Source organism: Erinaceus europaeus, chromosome 1, assembly GCF_950295315.1.
Source record: "Erinaceus europaeus chromosome 1, mEriEur2.1, whole genome shotgun sequence".
Classification (NCBI taxonomy): domain Eukaryota; kingdom Metazoa; phylum Chordata; class Mammalia; order Eulipotyphla; family Erinaceidae; genus Erinaceus; species Erinaceus europaeus.
In genome coordinates, this window is record NC_080162.1 from 20,639,514 (window position 1) to 20,656,241 (window position 16,728).

A 16,728-nucleotide genomic window follows, 5' to 3' on the forward strand; every position below is an offset into this window, starting at 1 on the left:
GTTAAGTACAAGAAACTTTTGCGACATGCTTCCCACGTTTAAGTCCGCAAGCCAGGCTACGGTGAGCAGCACCGGTCACAGTTCCAGCGGCACCAGAGTCCACACGGCTCACAGCAACATCTGAGCACGTGCTTACTGACTGGGCGGGTGGAAGTCACGTGACACGGCTCTCGGGGGTCCTACCCACCTCATATCCTCAAAGATGCCCAATTATTTATTTCTTAAGAGAAAGGTAACCAATAAGAGAAAAGGAGAGACTTTATTTCCACTAGTTTTCATTTCTGCGCTTTCCACCTTCATTTGGAGGCAATTTACGGTACAACGTTTTCCTCAGTGATCAGGCATGTTCCTGGGCACCCCTCGTGCCTCTGGGTCTTTCCATACCGCAGTCGTCGGCGTGCGCGTCACTGTCGGCCGCGGTGTCCCTGGCTGCTTCGGCTTCCCTCCTTTCGGGGTCCGCGGCCTTCATGTCCTTTCCCCGGTGTGCCCTGCTGTGGGCTCGGCTCCCGGTGGGGCCCCAGCGTGCCCACAGGGCAGCCGTCTGTTCTGTCCTTCGCTCCCACTTTGCCTTCTCTCCTGGGGCTCTGGGACGGGTTCCCGCCGCTGCCCTCGCCTCCTCCTCCGCTTCAGGAGGCTCTAAAGCCCCGAACACATCCTTGTTCGTGCCACTGACTGTGAAACCCCAGGGCCCCAGCACGGATGGCGATGTCGGGGCGGAGCTGACCCGCCCTCTGGACAAGAGTGAGTGCGGGTGCTCGCGAGGGTGGTGGAGGGGTTGTGTGTTCAGGGCCGAGGGGTCCTCGCGACGAGCCCGCGTCCCCTCGCCCTGGAGACACGAGGTCCCCATGCATCTTGTCATCGTGGCTTCAGGGACTCCCCTCCCTCCTTCCGAGGGGCTTTGGGAACCTCTCGGAACTCGGCATGTTTGGTGCCTCTCCACGCCGCCTGGTTTAAGTCTTCCTTGTTTTGAGACGATTCACCTTTTCCTGAAGTGGATCGTGTTTTCCTCGCATCATTTGTTTCTTTCCAGCTCGAAAAGGAGCAAAGGGCACGAGACTGAGAAATCAGAGGAGGATTTCTTTCAGGATTTTGTGTGTGTGTTTGTGTGTGTGTCCGTCCGTCCAGGGTTATCGCTGGGGCTCAGCGCCTGCACCACGAATCCACTGCTCCTGGAGGCCATTTTTCCCATTTTGTTGTCCTTGTTGTTACCCTTGTTGTAGCTGTTATTATTGTTTTCATTGCTGTTGTTGGATAGGGCAGAGAGAAATGGAGAGAGAAGGGGGAGAGAAAGACACCTGCAGACCTGCTTCACCTCTTGTGAAGCGACTCCCCTGCATGTGGGGAGCCAGGGGCTCAAACTGGGATCCTTGCTGGGGTGAGGGTGGTCCTTGTGCTTGCTCCTTCTCTCTGTCTTCCCCTCCTCTCTCAATTTTTCTTTGTCTTATCAAATTAAAACAAGAAAAGTGGAAAAAATGTCAGCAGGAGCAGTGGATTCGTCCTGCACCGAGCCTCAGCCGTAATCCTGGAGGCAGAACAAAAAAGTAAAAATAAAAAGTATCTCAAGATTCTCCACCAGAATACTTGGTGCTTTTACTTTGGTGCAATACGCCAATTCCATTTCAGGTTCTACTTGTGTTTTCTTTTCTGATCTTGTTTTTCAACTTCGGCCTGAGAGTGAGATCATCCCATATTCATCCTTCTGTTTCTGACTTATTTCACTCAACATGATTTTTTCAAGGTCCATCCAAGATCGGCTGAAAACGGTGAAGTCACCATTTTTTACAGCTGAGTAGTATTCCATTGTGTATATAGACCACAACTTGCTCAGCCACTCATCTGTTGTTGGACACCTGGGTTGCTTCCAGGTTTTGGCTATTACAAATTGTGCTGCCAAGAACATAAGTGTACACAGATCTTTTTGGATGGATGTGTTGGGTTCCTTAGGATCTATCCCCAGGAGAGAAATTGCAGGGTCATAGGGTAGGTCCATTTCTAGCCTTCTGAGAGTTCTGCAGACTGTTCTCCACAGAGGTTGGACCAATTGACATTCCCACCAGCAGTGAACTTAAAGGCTGGAATAGTACAGATGAAGATTTGGGGTCTCTTTTAGAGATAGCTAGTAGGCCTATTTTAGTTATATTCCATAGGGAGTGTGATACCTCCGGTTCTGTTCTTTTTTCTCGAGATTGTTTTGGCAGAATAAAGTATATTGTGATGCTTGGTTTATAATTTTTCTAACATTCTGTTATACTATTAAGAGTTTGTGATCAGGGCCAGAGAAATAGTCCACTGGGAATAGTGAGTCACTTTCGCATGTTCACAGCCTGGGTTCAAGCTCAGCCCCCACCATATTGAAGAAAATACCAGTGCTATAGTCTCTCTCTCTCTCTCTCTCTCTCTCTCTCTGTCCCTCCCTCCCTCTTATTCCCTCCTCTCGCATTCTTAAAAAGAGAGGATTTGTGACCAACTATCAAATTCTTCCAATTCTGTTTACTTTGAGAGTTATGACTTTAAGTTTCTTTTGCTTTGGGGCATTTCTGTATCTGGAAAACAAATCTTAACCAAATGTTAAACTTTGTTTTTTTACCAGATGAAGTAAAGAAGATCTTAGACAAGTTTTATAAGAGAAAAGAAATTCAGAAATTGAGTACTGACTATGGACTTGATGGTAAGGCTGATTTCCAGTGGAGCAGTTTTATAACTTCTTAGAGTACAGTCTTGCCGTTAGTGTGTGGGACTTTGTGTGGCTGGGGATAAGTACATAATCTGGAGGCTTTTTTCGGTGAACTGGAATGTGGAAAAGAAGGTATGTCTTCGGTCTTCCTTTGTGTTGTGCTCAGGCCTCAGGTTTAACCTGTATATAATAAACATGCTGTCCTTAAAAAAATAAAAGGAAAAAAAAATGACACCTTGATTTAGATGTGGTGTGGTATGTATATGTTGCTTTTTAAAATGAGAAATGCAATGGAGCCTAAACCCTGTCTTTGATTTGTGTGTGTTCCCTACAGCTCGTCTCTTCCACCAAGCTTTCATTAGCTTCAGGAATTACATAATGCAGTCTCAGTCCCTGGATGTGGACATTCACATTATTTTGAACGATATTTGCTTCAGTGCAGGCAAGTGTGCAAAGACTTAAAAATCCTGTTGCAGATACTTATTGCTTCTTCCCATATTTGTTTCTCTAGGCAGCTCTTACTTATTTAAGAATTATTCTGTTAACATCATCTATAGATAATTCATTGTGTTTTTTTAATATTTATTTATTTTCCCTTTTGTTGCCCTTGGTTTTTTTTGTTGTTGTTGTGGTTGTTGTTGTTGTTGTTACTGATGTCATCATTGTTGGATAGGACAGAGAGAAATGGAAAGAGAAGGGGAAGACAGAGATGGGGAGAGAAAGACAGACACCTGCAGACCTGCTTCACCGCCTGTGAAGCGACTCCCCTGCAGGTGGGGAGCCGGGGGCTCAAACCGGGATCCTTACGCCCGTCCTTGCACTTCACAACACCTGTGCTTAACCCACTGCACTACCGCCCTACTCCCGATAATCCATTGTGTTTACAGGACGCTGTTTAGGTTCTTTTGCTCTTATTCTGGTCCTTGAGCTATTAATAGTTATTGGTTCCCCCAGAGGTCTTGGTCTTTGTCTGGAGGAAGACTGAGACCTTGGTCCATAGTCATATATTCTCTACTGTGTGCGAGAAGCCACAGTTCAGTGACTTCTCAGAGTATAGAATTAATACATAGTGGATTCCATTTAATTCTTCCTCTGTCTTTTATATTTTAGTTATTTATTTATTTATTGGATAGAGACAGCCAGCCAGAAATCACGAGGGAAATGGGGTGGTAGAGAGGGATAGGGAGTGGTCTGGGAGATGGCACAGTGCATGAAGCATTGGATTCTCAAGCATGAGGTCCTGAGTCCAATCCTTGGCAGCACATGTACCAAAGTGATGTCTGGTTCTTTCTCTCTCTCCTTCTATCTTTCTCATTAATAAATAAATAAAATCTTTAAAAAGGGGGGGGGGGGATAAAGACACCAGCAGCACTGCTTCATCACTTGCAAGGCTTCTCCCCTGCAGGTGGGGAGAACCTGGATCCTTACACATTGTAACATGTGTACTCAACCAGATGCGCCACCACCTGACCCCTCCTTTACCACAAGCAGTCTGACTTTGAATATATATAAATATAATGATATTTTATTAGGGGGAAGTAGGGTTGAAAGAAAATTTTGGGGTCCTGGTGCTTAATGAAATTATACTCATGTAATGCTAACTGTACTGTAAAGCATTAACCCACTTAATAAAAAAGATATTTATTTCATTGCGGGGAGAGAGAGAGAGACATAAGGATATGAGCCAGAGTAGCATTCTGTCATATATGATGCTGAGGACTGAGCTTAGCACCTCAAGCTTTTAAGTCCAGAATTCTATTTCTGTAACACCTCCTGGGCCATGGCTGTTTATATTTTTAAAATGCATTTTAAAATTTAGGCCTTTACCCTGTGTGAGGCAGGAAGCTACAACCTGAACACAAAACAGAATGAAGTGGTAGCTAGCCCTCTGCCTTCTTTGTAACCACTAGGTATGTAGAATTCTTGCTGAGGAATCAGTTCACTTTCATGATTTAGCTCTTGGTGGTCTTTGTAGTTTAAAAAAGCCTTTGTACTCTTGTTTCTCTTTACATAACCACACTCCTTCTCGCTAATATTTATTTCCAAGTTCACCATATTTAATTTTACTTCCACTGCTGCTGGTCTGCACCTGTTTGTGTTGAAGAAGCGATGGTTGACACTCAGTTTTCATTTTTCCTAGAAAATATAAGTGAAGTTAGGAGGAGAAAAGTTAAATAAAAGTAAGATGTCAGAGCAGATCCTGGTGTTAAGATTTTTCTCTTTTTATCCTGGCATTGTCTCCTAAATCCGTTCATAAATAAAAATGATCTCACTAAGTCCAGTTATGGGTAATATGTACAATATACATGTTAATATGTTGGTCTTTTCTTTCCCAGCTCATGTGGATGATTTATTTCCATTTTTCTTGAGGCATGCAAAACAAATATTTCCTGTATTGGAATGTAAGGATGATCTACGTAAAATCAGTGATTTAAGAATACCACCTAACTGGTTAGTTTCTTCTGTTTAATTTTTCAGTTGCTAATTTTAGAAAAATAGACATGTTGCATCTCCTCCCCCCCCCCCCCCCCCCCCGTATGCTGGAAGATAAATCATAAGGATTCTCTGTTGTTTTCCCTAGAAATACAGGCAGTTAATTCTGGGAGACAGTAATGGAACACAGAAAAAAAGGAAAGCAGATGTCTTCCCTTGATCTGATCAGTCTTGGTTTTAGATTTTTGTTAAGGTACATAAATTATCACCATTACTTTAGAATGTTACTCATATATCTCAGGCATGGCTTTTCTGGTGTCTCATCTGAGTGCCTGGGAATGTCACTGAACTCTCTCTGCCTTGGCTAGAATTCAGCATCTCCTCGCAGTTCCCTGCTGCTTTGAGGCATTTTGCTTAAATCCTTCCCTCTTGGCAGTTTGGTAGGCACTGCTAAGTCTTACTTTACACATGTTCGGCCCATCTTGGTCAAAGATTCATGGGAGTGAGCCCACCCACACCCAATATATTTTGTTATCTCTAGTCTACCCTTGAGATTCTAGCTGCATTGACATTTTTTAACTTGATCTCCTTTGCTCAGCTCACTGGGACTCTCATACTCTGCTTGGCTTTATATCCTCTTGTGACCTACCAGGCTCATCTCAAATGTTGCCTTATTTCAGGGCTCGCAATTTTGTTCTGACTTTGTTATCCATTAATCCCAAGTAGTTTCTGCCTATATTTTGTCTAGTTTTGTCCCCTTTTTTTTGGTGGTACTGTTGTTAGTAGTAGTTTTTCCATCCCAGCAAGAAACAGGAAAGTTATCTTTTATAGTATACGTTGAAATTCGGAAGCCTGATAATATTTAGCTTATATATGTGTTAAGTATCTTCTGAGAAAAAGGATTTAATCAAACTTTATTAATATGAGAAAGGGGGAGAAAGAGAACAAACCAGAGCATCACTGGTACATGCTGTACAGGGCTCAAACTCAGGACCTCATGCTTTTGAGTTCAATGCACTAGCCCGTGCACTACCTTTGGCCCACAATTAATTAATGAATTGCATTAAAGAGAGAGGCACCAGTTTTGTTCTAGCGCATGCAGTGTTGGAGATTAGGCCTAGGGCCCCAGGAAATGAAAATTTTCATGAATCTTCTGAGCCACCTCCATAGCCACAGGATTTAGGGTTTTTTTTTATAGTATTACATAGTTTTGTGAGTACAGCTCACACTTGGATGTGTGTTTATCCTTTACCCACTCACCTCCAAAACTCTAGTGCCATCTCAGTATTGAAAGTTATAGTACCATAGAAGGGGTTTGTACAGTGGAAAAATAACAGAGAAATAGTTCACATTTGGATTTTTCTGCCTACTAATTAGTAAATGCCTTTCTTGGAAAATAGTCCAAATGAAACTAATTGTCTTAGTTTTTAAAAGATGCTATTATATGATGAATAGGAGGATGTGTCATTTGTAGTTTTTTTCAGTTGCTGTCTTTGCCAGGATGGATTTCGAAGTTAATGGGATTAAGCTGTTTACCTGCTTATGTTTTAGGTACCCAGAAGCAAGAGCTATTCAGCGAAAGATCATATTCCACTCGGGTCCCACAAACAGTGGAAAGACTTACCATGCGATCCAGAAATACTTGTCAGCTAAATCTGGAGTGTATTGTGGTCCTTTAAAGTTACTGGCGCATGAGATCTTTGAAAAGAGTAATGCTGCTGTCAGTATGTTGTTACTGAGTGTTCTCTCCTTTCTCTTGTTAATTTGGGGTGGGGGTATGTGTGGGAATTTACTGTTTTAGAGTCCCATGTTTCATCAGCTTGTAAGATGTTCCATTATGTGCAACCAGGAAAAAGATGCTGCTAACTGAACACAGAGGTTAAGTCAGTTCTGAAGATGTATCCTGACTACAGCAGTGTGAAAGTTGTATCAGAGTGGAAGATTGAAATGTGGTAGTATTTCAGGCACTGTACTCACATATTGGATATAATGTATTTCACATATGCAGAGAACTGCAAAGAAGAACATACAGATAATCCAAATTGTTACCAAGTTCTAACATTTTACCACGGTTTTTAAAGGAATAGCATATTGATACAGTTGAAACCCCCTATAAAGGAGTTTATTTTAAGACATAAAGTATTGATATAGTCAAAACTGCTTGAAAAGAACTAAATGGGGAGTCTGGTTGTAGTGTAGTGAGTTGAGCGCACGTGGCATGAAGCTCAAGGACCGGCTTAAGGGTCTCGATTCCAGGCCCTGGCTCCCCAGATACAGGGGAGTCGTTTCTCAGGCGGTGAAGCAGGTCTGCAGGTGTCTATCTTTCTCTCCCTCTCTGTCTTCCCCCTCTCTCTATTTCTCTCTGTCCTATCCAACAACATCGATAACAACAACAATAATAACTACAACAATAAAAAACGGGCAACAAAAGGGAAGAAAGATAAATAAATAAATAAATATAAAAAGAACTAAATGTTTTGTGGTCTAAGACATCATTTCTTCAAGTGGGTCACATTTTGGTTCACTGCTTTCTTCTTTTTTTTAATGTTTATTCCCTCTTGCTACCCTTGTTTTATTGTTGTTATTGATGTTGTTGGATAGGAGAGAAATGGAGAGAGGAGGATAGAAAGATAGACACCTGCAGACCTGCTTCACCACCTGTGAAGCGACTCCCCTGCAGGTGGGGAGCCGGGGGATCGAACCGGGATCCTTATGCTGGTCCTTGAGCTTTGTGCCACGTGCGCTTAACCCACTGTGCTACTGCCCAGCTCCCCACTGCTTTATTCAAACTTCATAATGTGAAAGTAATGAATCTTGTAGGTAGCTTGCATTCTCTATTTTTTTGTTCTGAATAGTTTATAATTTGCATATTCAACACTTTGGACAATTTTTGTCCATAAATACCTAAGAAAATATTTCCTTACCAAAAAAGTCTTTTTTTTTTTTTTTTTTTTTTTTAGTTTTCTTTATTGGGGAATTAATGTTTTACATTCGACAGTAAATATAATAGTTTGTACATGTATAACATTTCCCAGTTTTCCATATAACAGTACAACTTCCATGAGGTCCTCCATCATCCTTTTTGGACCTGTATTCTCCCACCCACCCACCCCAGAGTCTTTTACTTTGGTGCAGTATGCCAGTTCCGGTTCAGGTTCGACTTGTGTTAAAAAACAGTCTTTTTTTTTATAACCATAGGATATTTCTCTAAATTGAAGCATTTAATACTAGGGGGATACTGTTGTTTAATCCACATTTTATATTCAGTTTTTTTTATATTTACTTATTTTTCCCTTTGTTGCCCTTGTTGTTTTTTATTATTGTTGTAGTTATTGGATAGGACAGAGAAAAGTGGAGAGAGGAGGGGAAGACAGAGAGGGGGAGAGAGGGTGCTTCTCGCCCTGTGCGCTTAACCCGCTGTGCTACCACCCAACTCCCGTATATTCAGACTTTATAAATTATCCAGAGTAGCAACATTGTCCTCTCCTATCTCCTCAGCACAGGATTCTGTCTAGAGATTCATGACATATATTATTAATCTGGGCAATATTGTAGTCTTTCTATGTCTTTCACAGCCTTTAAATTTGGGACAGCCATGGGTCAGTTGTAAACTGGCTCATTTTTGTTTGTCTGATTCATTTTGATTATATTTAGGCCTCTAGACAGACCAGCTGTCTCAGTTTGCCTAGCCTTTCCTAAATGTAGTGCGACAAATTCTTTGTCCATGCAGTCCCTCCTTCCTGGGCAAAACAAGAGTGGTTGATCCGCCTGAGAGGTCCCAGCAGTGATGTTAGTCCATCTCAGTAATTACATTAGGAGGTTATTATGTTCTTCGATTTTATATATAACTTTCTTCTTGAATATAGGAATGCAATGTTCATTTTATTTTAATAAACTGAAAATAGAAAGGAACAAAAAATGTACAAAAGTAAAACTGCTATAGTTTCTCATTCTTTTGTTACATGAGAATTCAACTGATCTGAGATAGTTTACATTGGTTATATTAGAGTGAGTTAAATGTTTCTTAACAAATATTTTAAAGCATTATTAATGTTTCAGTTATTGGACAAGTGTATATATATATATATATATATATATATATACATACATATATATTATAAATGGAGATACTGCTCTACTAAGCCTCCCAAACTTGCTCTTTTTATATTGCTTTCAGTGGAGAAATAATTATAATTCCAGGTTTCTTCTGCCATCCTAGGGTGTGCCGTGTGACTTGGTAACGGGTGAAGAGCGTGTGACAGTAGAGCCAGATGGGAAACAGGCTGCCCACGTTGCTTGTACTGTTGAGATGAGCAGTGTCACTACGCCTTGTATGTAAACTTCGTTAGCTTTTTTTTTTTTTTTTGAGATGTAATATTTCTTTTATTTGAAAATACAGATGAACAGGGTAGAGAGGTAGCATAATGGTTATGAGGCTGTAAGGTCCTGATTCCGTCCCTACCACCACCGGGCAGGAGCTGAGCAGCGGGTAAACACCAACAAAAGACACCAGCATTTCTTCAGTTGCTGAAATAAAGTAAAGTTGGAACACATTAAAAAAAGAAATGTAACCCACTGTTAATCACAAACAGGAGATGGGAGAGGAAGGAAGGGAATACACATTGACGGTGGCCAGGACAATTCCTCAGCTGGGAGAGCAGAGGATTTGCGTATGTGAACCTGGATTTAAGTTCTACACAGTATGTGCCAAGAGTTTGCCTCTGGTTTTCTCTTCCTTCTTCCCTTTCCCTTCCTCTTTATCTCTGTCAATAGTAAATATATGGTTAGATCTTTTTGCATTTCCAGACAGAGGGTGAGAGACACCATGTCACCCTTCCACTGACTATGAAGCTTACCTTTTGTGTGGTGCTCCTAATTTTTTTTTTTCTCATTGCCACCTGGGTTATTGCTGAGGCTTAGAGCCAGCACTATGAATCCACTGTTCCTGGTGGCCTTTTTTTTCTTCCTAATTTTTATTAGATATGACACAGAAAAATTGAGAGGGGCAGGAAAGATAGAGAGGAAGAGAAAGATAGTCACCTACAGACCTACTTCCCTACTCGTGAAGTGAGACACCCCCCTGCAGGTGGGGAGCAATGGGCTCAAATCTGGGTCCTTACAACTTGGTAAGATGTGTGCTTAACCAGGTATACCACCACCCAGCCCCAAAGGTCTGTTTTTGGAGGGACAAAAAAGGAGAGAGAGAGAGTGAAAGAAGGACCAAGGGTATTGTTCAATTGTAGACTGCATAGCTCACATATATGAGGCCCTGGGTTTGAGCCCTTGCACCACAGAAAGAAAGGGGAGGTTAGGCAGGGGAGTACCCGGTAGAGTGCACACATGACCATGTGCAAAGATCGGAGTTCAAGCTCCTTAGTCCCCACTTGCAGGGGGGAAAGGTTCACTAGTGATGAAGCAGTGCTACAAGTATCTCTCTTCTTTTTTTTTTTTTTTTTCTAACCAGAGCACTATTCAGCTCTGGTATATGGTGGTGCAGGGGATTGAACCTGGGCCTCTGGAGCCTCAGGCATGAGAGTCTGTTTGCATAACCATTATGCTATCTCCCCTCTGCCCTCTCTCCTTTTCTATCTCCCCTCTCAATTTCTCTTTGTCTCTATAAAAAGGGAAAAAAAACAGCCTTCGAGAGAAGTGGATTCGTTTACAGGGAATGAATCCTGGCAATAACCCTTGTGGCAAATAAAGTAGAGTAAAATAAAATGGCAAAGAATCGAGAGAAGTGGATTCGTTTACAGGGAATGAATCCTGGCAATAACCCTTGTGGCAAATAAAGTAGAGTAAAATAAAATGGCAAAGAATCGAGAGAAGTGGATTCGTTTACAGGGAATGAATCCTGGCAATAACCCTTGTGGCAAATAAAGTAGAGTAACATAAAATGGCAAAGAATCGAGAGAAGTGGATTCGTTTACAGGGAATGAATCCTGGCAATAACCCTTGTGGCAAATAAAGTAGAGTAAAATAAAATGGCAAAGAAAAAAGAGAAAGAAAATACTTTGTAGCAAGTGTAACAGTGTTTGGCTTTTACTAGTAATGGAAGGTACTAGATATTTACTGCACTGTTTTTTTCTTAAAATACTTTTCTCCTGGTCTGGGAGGTGGCACTGGATAAAGCATTGGAATCTCAAACATGAGGTCCTGAGTTTGATCCCTAGCGGTACCTATATCAGAGTGATGTCTGGTTCTTTCTCTCTGTCCTCCTACCTTCCTAATAAATTAATTACAAAGATATTTTAAAAAATATTTTTCTCTAGAAATGTTTTATGAACTTATTTATATTGTGCTGTTTATTTTTAAAGATATATTTTATAAGATAGCTTCATATGAGGAAGAGAGAAGCCAGGTCACTACTGCTACCTCCCCAATTGCATATATCTCTCTCTCCCTCCTCCTCCTCCTCCTCCTTCTTTTCTCTCTCTCTCTCTCTGTCTCTCTCTCTCTATCTCTATCTATTTATCTCTCTTGCTACCAGGGTTATTGCTGGGGCTTGGTGCCAGCATTACAAATCCACTGCTCCCAGCAGTCTTTGTTTTTTGTTATTTGCTAGGCTAGGTAGAAAGTGAGAGGAGGGAGGAAGCAGAGGAAAGAGAAAGACACATGCAGCCCTGCTTCAGCACTCATGAAGCTTTCCCTCTATAGGTGGGGCACGGGTGCTTGAACCTGAATCTTCCTGGTAATGTGTGTGCACAGCCAGGTGCACCACTGCCTGCCCCCTGTAGTTATTTTTAGCGCCCTAGTGATTTGGGAAGAATATTGAGATGTAACCTGTAGATCAGTGGGGACACAGCTCTGATGGTACCTGTGGAATGGAAAGTATTGTTTATTTATTTAGGACAGAAAGAAATTAAGAGGGAAGGGGCGGTACAGAGGGAGGTAGAGAGAAAGAGGGACTTGCAGCAATGTTTTACTACTCATGATGCTTCATCCCTGCAGACAGGGACCAGATACCTACACCCACCCCTGTGCACTATAATGTGTGCACTCTACCACTTGGCTCTCTTTTAATTTTATAATGTTGCAAGTCACTATTAAGTCATGGTTGGTTTTTGGTGCTTTTTTTTTTTTTTTCCCTTCAGGGTCATTGCTGGGGTTTGGTGCCTGCACTAGGAATCCACTATTTCTGGAGGCCATTTTCCCCATTTTGTTGCCCTTGTTGTTTTGTTATTGCTGTCATTGTTGGTGGATAGAACAGAGAAAAATCAAGAGGGGAGGGGGAGAGAAAGATAGACACCTACAGACCTGCTTCACCACTTGTGAAGTGACCCCCCCCCGCAACTGGGGAACTGGGGGCTTGAACTGGGATCCTTGTGCCTGTCCTTGAGCTTCGCACCACATTGCGCTTAACCCCCTGCGCGACCTCCCAGGCCCCATATAAATTTTTTTGAATGTAGTCTGTAGGGCTTTAGAAGCACAGTGTGGTTGGAAACATATTTTATATAAATAAAATGAGGCTCCATTTTTTGCCTCTAATTTTGATGACCATAAGTAGACTTTCCAGCCCACTTTCTGTTCCTGAGACCCATTTCAGTTCCTGTGGTTGAGATGCATCATTTACTGGAGACTGTTCCGTTCCTAGAAGCATAGATACTTAGTAAAAGGTGAAAGATTGATGCGATCAGAAGAGAAACCAGAGTAACTGAAGCATAGATATTTAGCTTCTTTTATTGCTGTGTGGGTTGATTAATGTTGATTTTGGCAGAGCCTCACACATACATGATTTCATTTCTCTGGGCTTTTTCATATATATATATATATATATATATATATATATATATAGAGAGAGAGAGAGAGAGAGAGAGAGAGAGAGAGAGAGAACACAGCACCAGGGCATAACCTAGTGCCATAGCACCTTCTCTGGTGCTGGGGTTCATATCTGAACTGCTTGTTTGACAAGACACATGCCAATCATATTGGGAAGTATGGGACTTGGGAGCTATACATATTGGGTCTGAATTTTATATTTTCAGGCCTTAAGCTCAATTACTTACTACATTTTCCATATAAGTTGTGCAAATGACTTATCTCTCCTAGGCCTCCATTTGTTATGTAAAACAACGTAAAGGTCATACCTCATACTGAATATTAAATAGGTGTGTGAGGATCAAATGTACTGTGTAGAATTATAAAGCACTTAGAACAGCCTTGCCAGAAAAGTGCTTTATAAACAGTGATGATAATTACAGAGATGATGGAAGCTTACATGTTGTTGTTATAGTTTATGTTACTGTTTGATTACATCATACTGCTCACAATAATATTTCTGTCTTAAGATGAAGTGGCCGTGATTGATGAAATTCAGATGATTAAGGATCCAGGCAGAGGATGGGCTTGGACCAGAGCCCTTCTAGGTTGGTTTTATTGCTTCTAACCTGTGCTTCATGACATCTGACCCAGGATGTATTTCTCTGTTTTACATTGCCAAGTAGAGTCAGCGAGTTACTCATTCTCTTAAATAAATCAAACAGCAACAAAAGTGAGCTACGTGTGTTTTCACTTTCTAACTTTTAGTTTAGTAATAGGAAATCCATTTTTTATTACAAAATTAGCCAACCCATGGAATTAAAGTGTTCACATCCTGCAGCACTTATACACCCACTATTAATATTTAGATATGTTTCACGCAAACTTTTCTCATGGACATGGCTTCTTTGTGAATATCTAATTTGTATCTTGCTCTTTTTTTCAGTCCTGTTATTTCATAGCCATTTTTTCACATAGCATGTATTAATAGAACTGTATATAGTCCCTTGAGGAGCTGTACTGTAATTTCTGAGTTGTATATTTTTCTTTTTTTGTGTGTGCCATTTTTTTCCCTTTTGTTGCCCTTGTTTATCGTTGTTGTTATTGCTGTCATTGTTGTTGAATAGGACAGAGAGAAATTGAGAGAGGAGAGGAAGACGGAGGGAGAGACAGTCAGACACCTGCAGACCTGCTTCACTGCTTGTGAAGCAGTCCCCCCCCCCCCAAGGGCTCGGTCCGGGATCCTTACACCGGTCCTTGCACTTTGCACCGTGTGTACTTAACCCGCTGCGCTACTGCCCGGCCTCTCAGAGTTGTATATTTTTCTATAAATAATAATGCTGCCATGAAAATCTTTGAAGTTATGCTTATTTTATTATTTATTAGTATTGTTTTCTTTATTGGGGGATTCATGGTTTACAGTTGACAGTAAAGTACAGTAGTTAGTACATGTGTCACATTTCTCAAGTTTTCTACAGATGAATCTAACCCTCTCCCGCCCCTCCCCAGCTAGGTCCTCCTCCTCCATCGTGCTCTAGGACCTGAATACAGGACCTGAATTGACATTTTTAAAGACTGAGGGAGAGATAGTAGCACAAGAGCTTCCTTTAGTGGCCTGCTTGCTCCCATGTGGTTCCAAGTTTTGAAGTTGGGCCACATGCTTGACACATGGTCAACTATCTCTTCAACCCTGAAGACATGTTTTTATTACTTGATGTCAAAGTGATTTTTTTTCTTCTTCTTTTATGTTTGGTCAGTGTGCTTTAGGGCAAGTATTTTCAAATTTATAAAATAGCCACACTCCTTAAATAAAGGGTACAAGGTATAGTCTGCAATGTAAAACAGGTTTAAGATGAGGCAGGGCTGAAAGGGCTAAGCACTAAGAAGCCTGCTGTTTCTCCTGCTTTCCACCCTCTAGTCTCTCTCTCAGGTGCCCTAGTGATCCCATGAAGTGTAATTGGAAGAACACAAGTAGACGGCTGGATGTTCAGAGTTAAGTATCAGGATGCTAGGCTCTGACTGACTTCATCCTTGAATACATTAAAACTCTTTGCTAAAGAGACTCCAAAGCTCTGAGACCTATGGAGATGATGAGACCATTTGCCTACAGAACATTTTTATTGTTTTGAGATTTGAATCAAATTGTGTGAAAACACTTGGTGACATTGTAAAGCAGTATGTAGGCAAGTAGTCTACTTTTGGTATGTATCTTAAATCTTTAAATTTACAAAAATCATTATTTTTAACAGGACTGTGTGCTGAAGAAGTCCATCTGTGTGGAGAATCTGCTGCTATAGACCTGGTTACTGAGCTTTTATACACAACAGGAGAGGAGATGGAGGTACTGGAGTGTGTGCTTTGTTCTCAAGGTGACATAGCAAATAGCCAGAGTGCTTGACAGCGGCTTCATGGGCCCTAGATACTGATAAAATCAGCTTTCTCATATTACTCATAGTAGATATATATATATATCTCCAGTTAACCTTATGATCTGCAAGCCCAACAGAATGAATGTCATCCCTTAACTTTTCCAGAAGTATAGGAGAGTCTGTATATTTTCTTGACAGAACTTATTGGAATATGAGTAGATAGCTTTAGAATTAAAACAAACACCCAGAAATGTTAGATATTTGATGCCCTACAAAAGTTTGGTTTTTCAGACTCATCTATAAATCAGATTTTGCATGTTTTGATGTATATCTGGTTGTTAGACATTTTTTTTATCTATTTTATTATTTTTTCCCCCAGAGCCCTGCTCAGCTGTGGCTGATGGGGATGCTGGGGATTGAACCTGGGGTGTCAGAGCCTCAGGCAGGAGAGTCTCTTTGCAGAACCACTGTGCTGTCTCCCCAGCCCTGTTAGTTTTTTTTTTTTTAAAGTCTTAAGGCTGTAGCCAAGCCAATTTTTTTTTTAATTTAATTTTATTTATTCCCTTTTGTTGTCTTTGTTGTTTTATTGTTGTAGTTGTTATTGTTGTCATTGTTGGGTAGGACAGAGAGAAATGGAAAGGGGAAGGGGAAGAGAGAGAGAGAGAGAGAAAGATAGACAACTAACTGCAGACCTGCTTCACCACTTGTGAAGTGACCCCCTGCAGGTGGGGAGCCAGGCCTCGAACCAGGATCCTTATGCGGGTCCTTGTGCTTAGCGCCACGTGCGCTTAACCCGCTGCGCTACAGCCTGACTCCCTGTTAGATATTTTTTTATACCTTTCTCAGATTCCTAGAGTGAGAAGTAATTTTTTCCCCTTTATACCTACTTTTTATTTTCTTTATGGAGTTCTCTCTCTCTCTCTCTTTCTCTCTCTCTCTCTCTGTGTGTGTGTGTGTGTGTGTGTGTGTGTGTGTGTGTGTGTATCATCAGAATAGAGTTTTCCCCGTACTGTCCCTTGGGGCAGGGGGAATGAACGGGGGTAGATAGCATAATGGTTATGCAAGAGACTCTCATGCCTGAGGCTCCATAGTCCCAGATTCAATCCCTCATACCACCATAAGTCAGAGCTGATCAGTGCTCTGGTTTAAAAAAAAAAAGGAAAAAGAAAAATTATTGGTAATTCTAAAAATGGTTGATTTTTCAGCTACTCTTGATTACCTTGCAAGTTTTTCACTTAGTAATTAGTCACAAAAAGTTGCCTGTGTTATTTTACACTGTCATGACTTTCTTGTAGGTTCGAAACTATGAAAGGCTTACCCCCATTTCTGTGTTGGACCATGCACTAGAATCTCTAGACAACCTTCAGCCAGGGGACTGCATTGTCTGTTTTAACAAGAATGATATTTATTCTGTGAGTCGACAGATTGAAATCCGGGGATTGCAGTCCGCTGTTATATATGGCAGTCTCCCACCTGGTAATTACTGACTTTCATCAC

The 16,728-nt window shown here is 41.3% G+C and overlaps 1 protein-coding gene across 3 annotated transcripts in view; it reads left to right on the forward strand.

The window, feature by feature from the left end:
* Positions 1-434: 434 nt before the first annotated feature.
* Positions 435-16,728, forward strand: part of SUPV3L1 (Suv3 like RNA helicase) — a 28,376-nt gene continuing 12,082 nt past the window's right edge. The window contains exons 1-9 of one of the 3 annotated variants that reach the window (XM_007524153.3): positions 435-741; positions 2,591-2,668; positions 3,009-3,116; positions 5,011-5,125; positions 6,659-6,827; positions 9,327-9,438; positions 13,393-13,470; positions 15,112-15,203; positions 16,527-16,707. In XM_007524153.3, coding sequence (XP_007524215.1) covers positions 468-741; positions 2,591-2,668; positions 3,009-3,116; positions 5,011-5,125; positions 6,659-6,827; positions 9,327-9,438; positions 13,393-13,470; positions 15,112-15,203; positions 16,527-16,707 — 1,207 coding nt within the window. In that variant the 5' untranslated portion in view covers positions 435-467. Of the gene's footprint in view, positions 742-2,590; positions 2,669-3,008; positions 3,117-5,007; positions 5,126-5,255; positions 5,361-6,658; positions 6,828-9,326; positions 9,439-13,392; positions 13,471-15,111; positions 15,204-16,526; positions 16,708-16,728 lie in introns of those variants that run through there. The other 2 variants (XM_060196899.1, XM_060196913.1) reach the window with 2 other exon arrangements.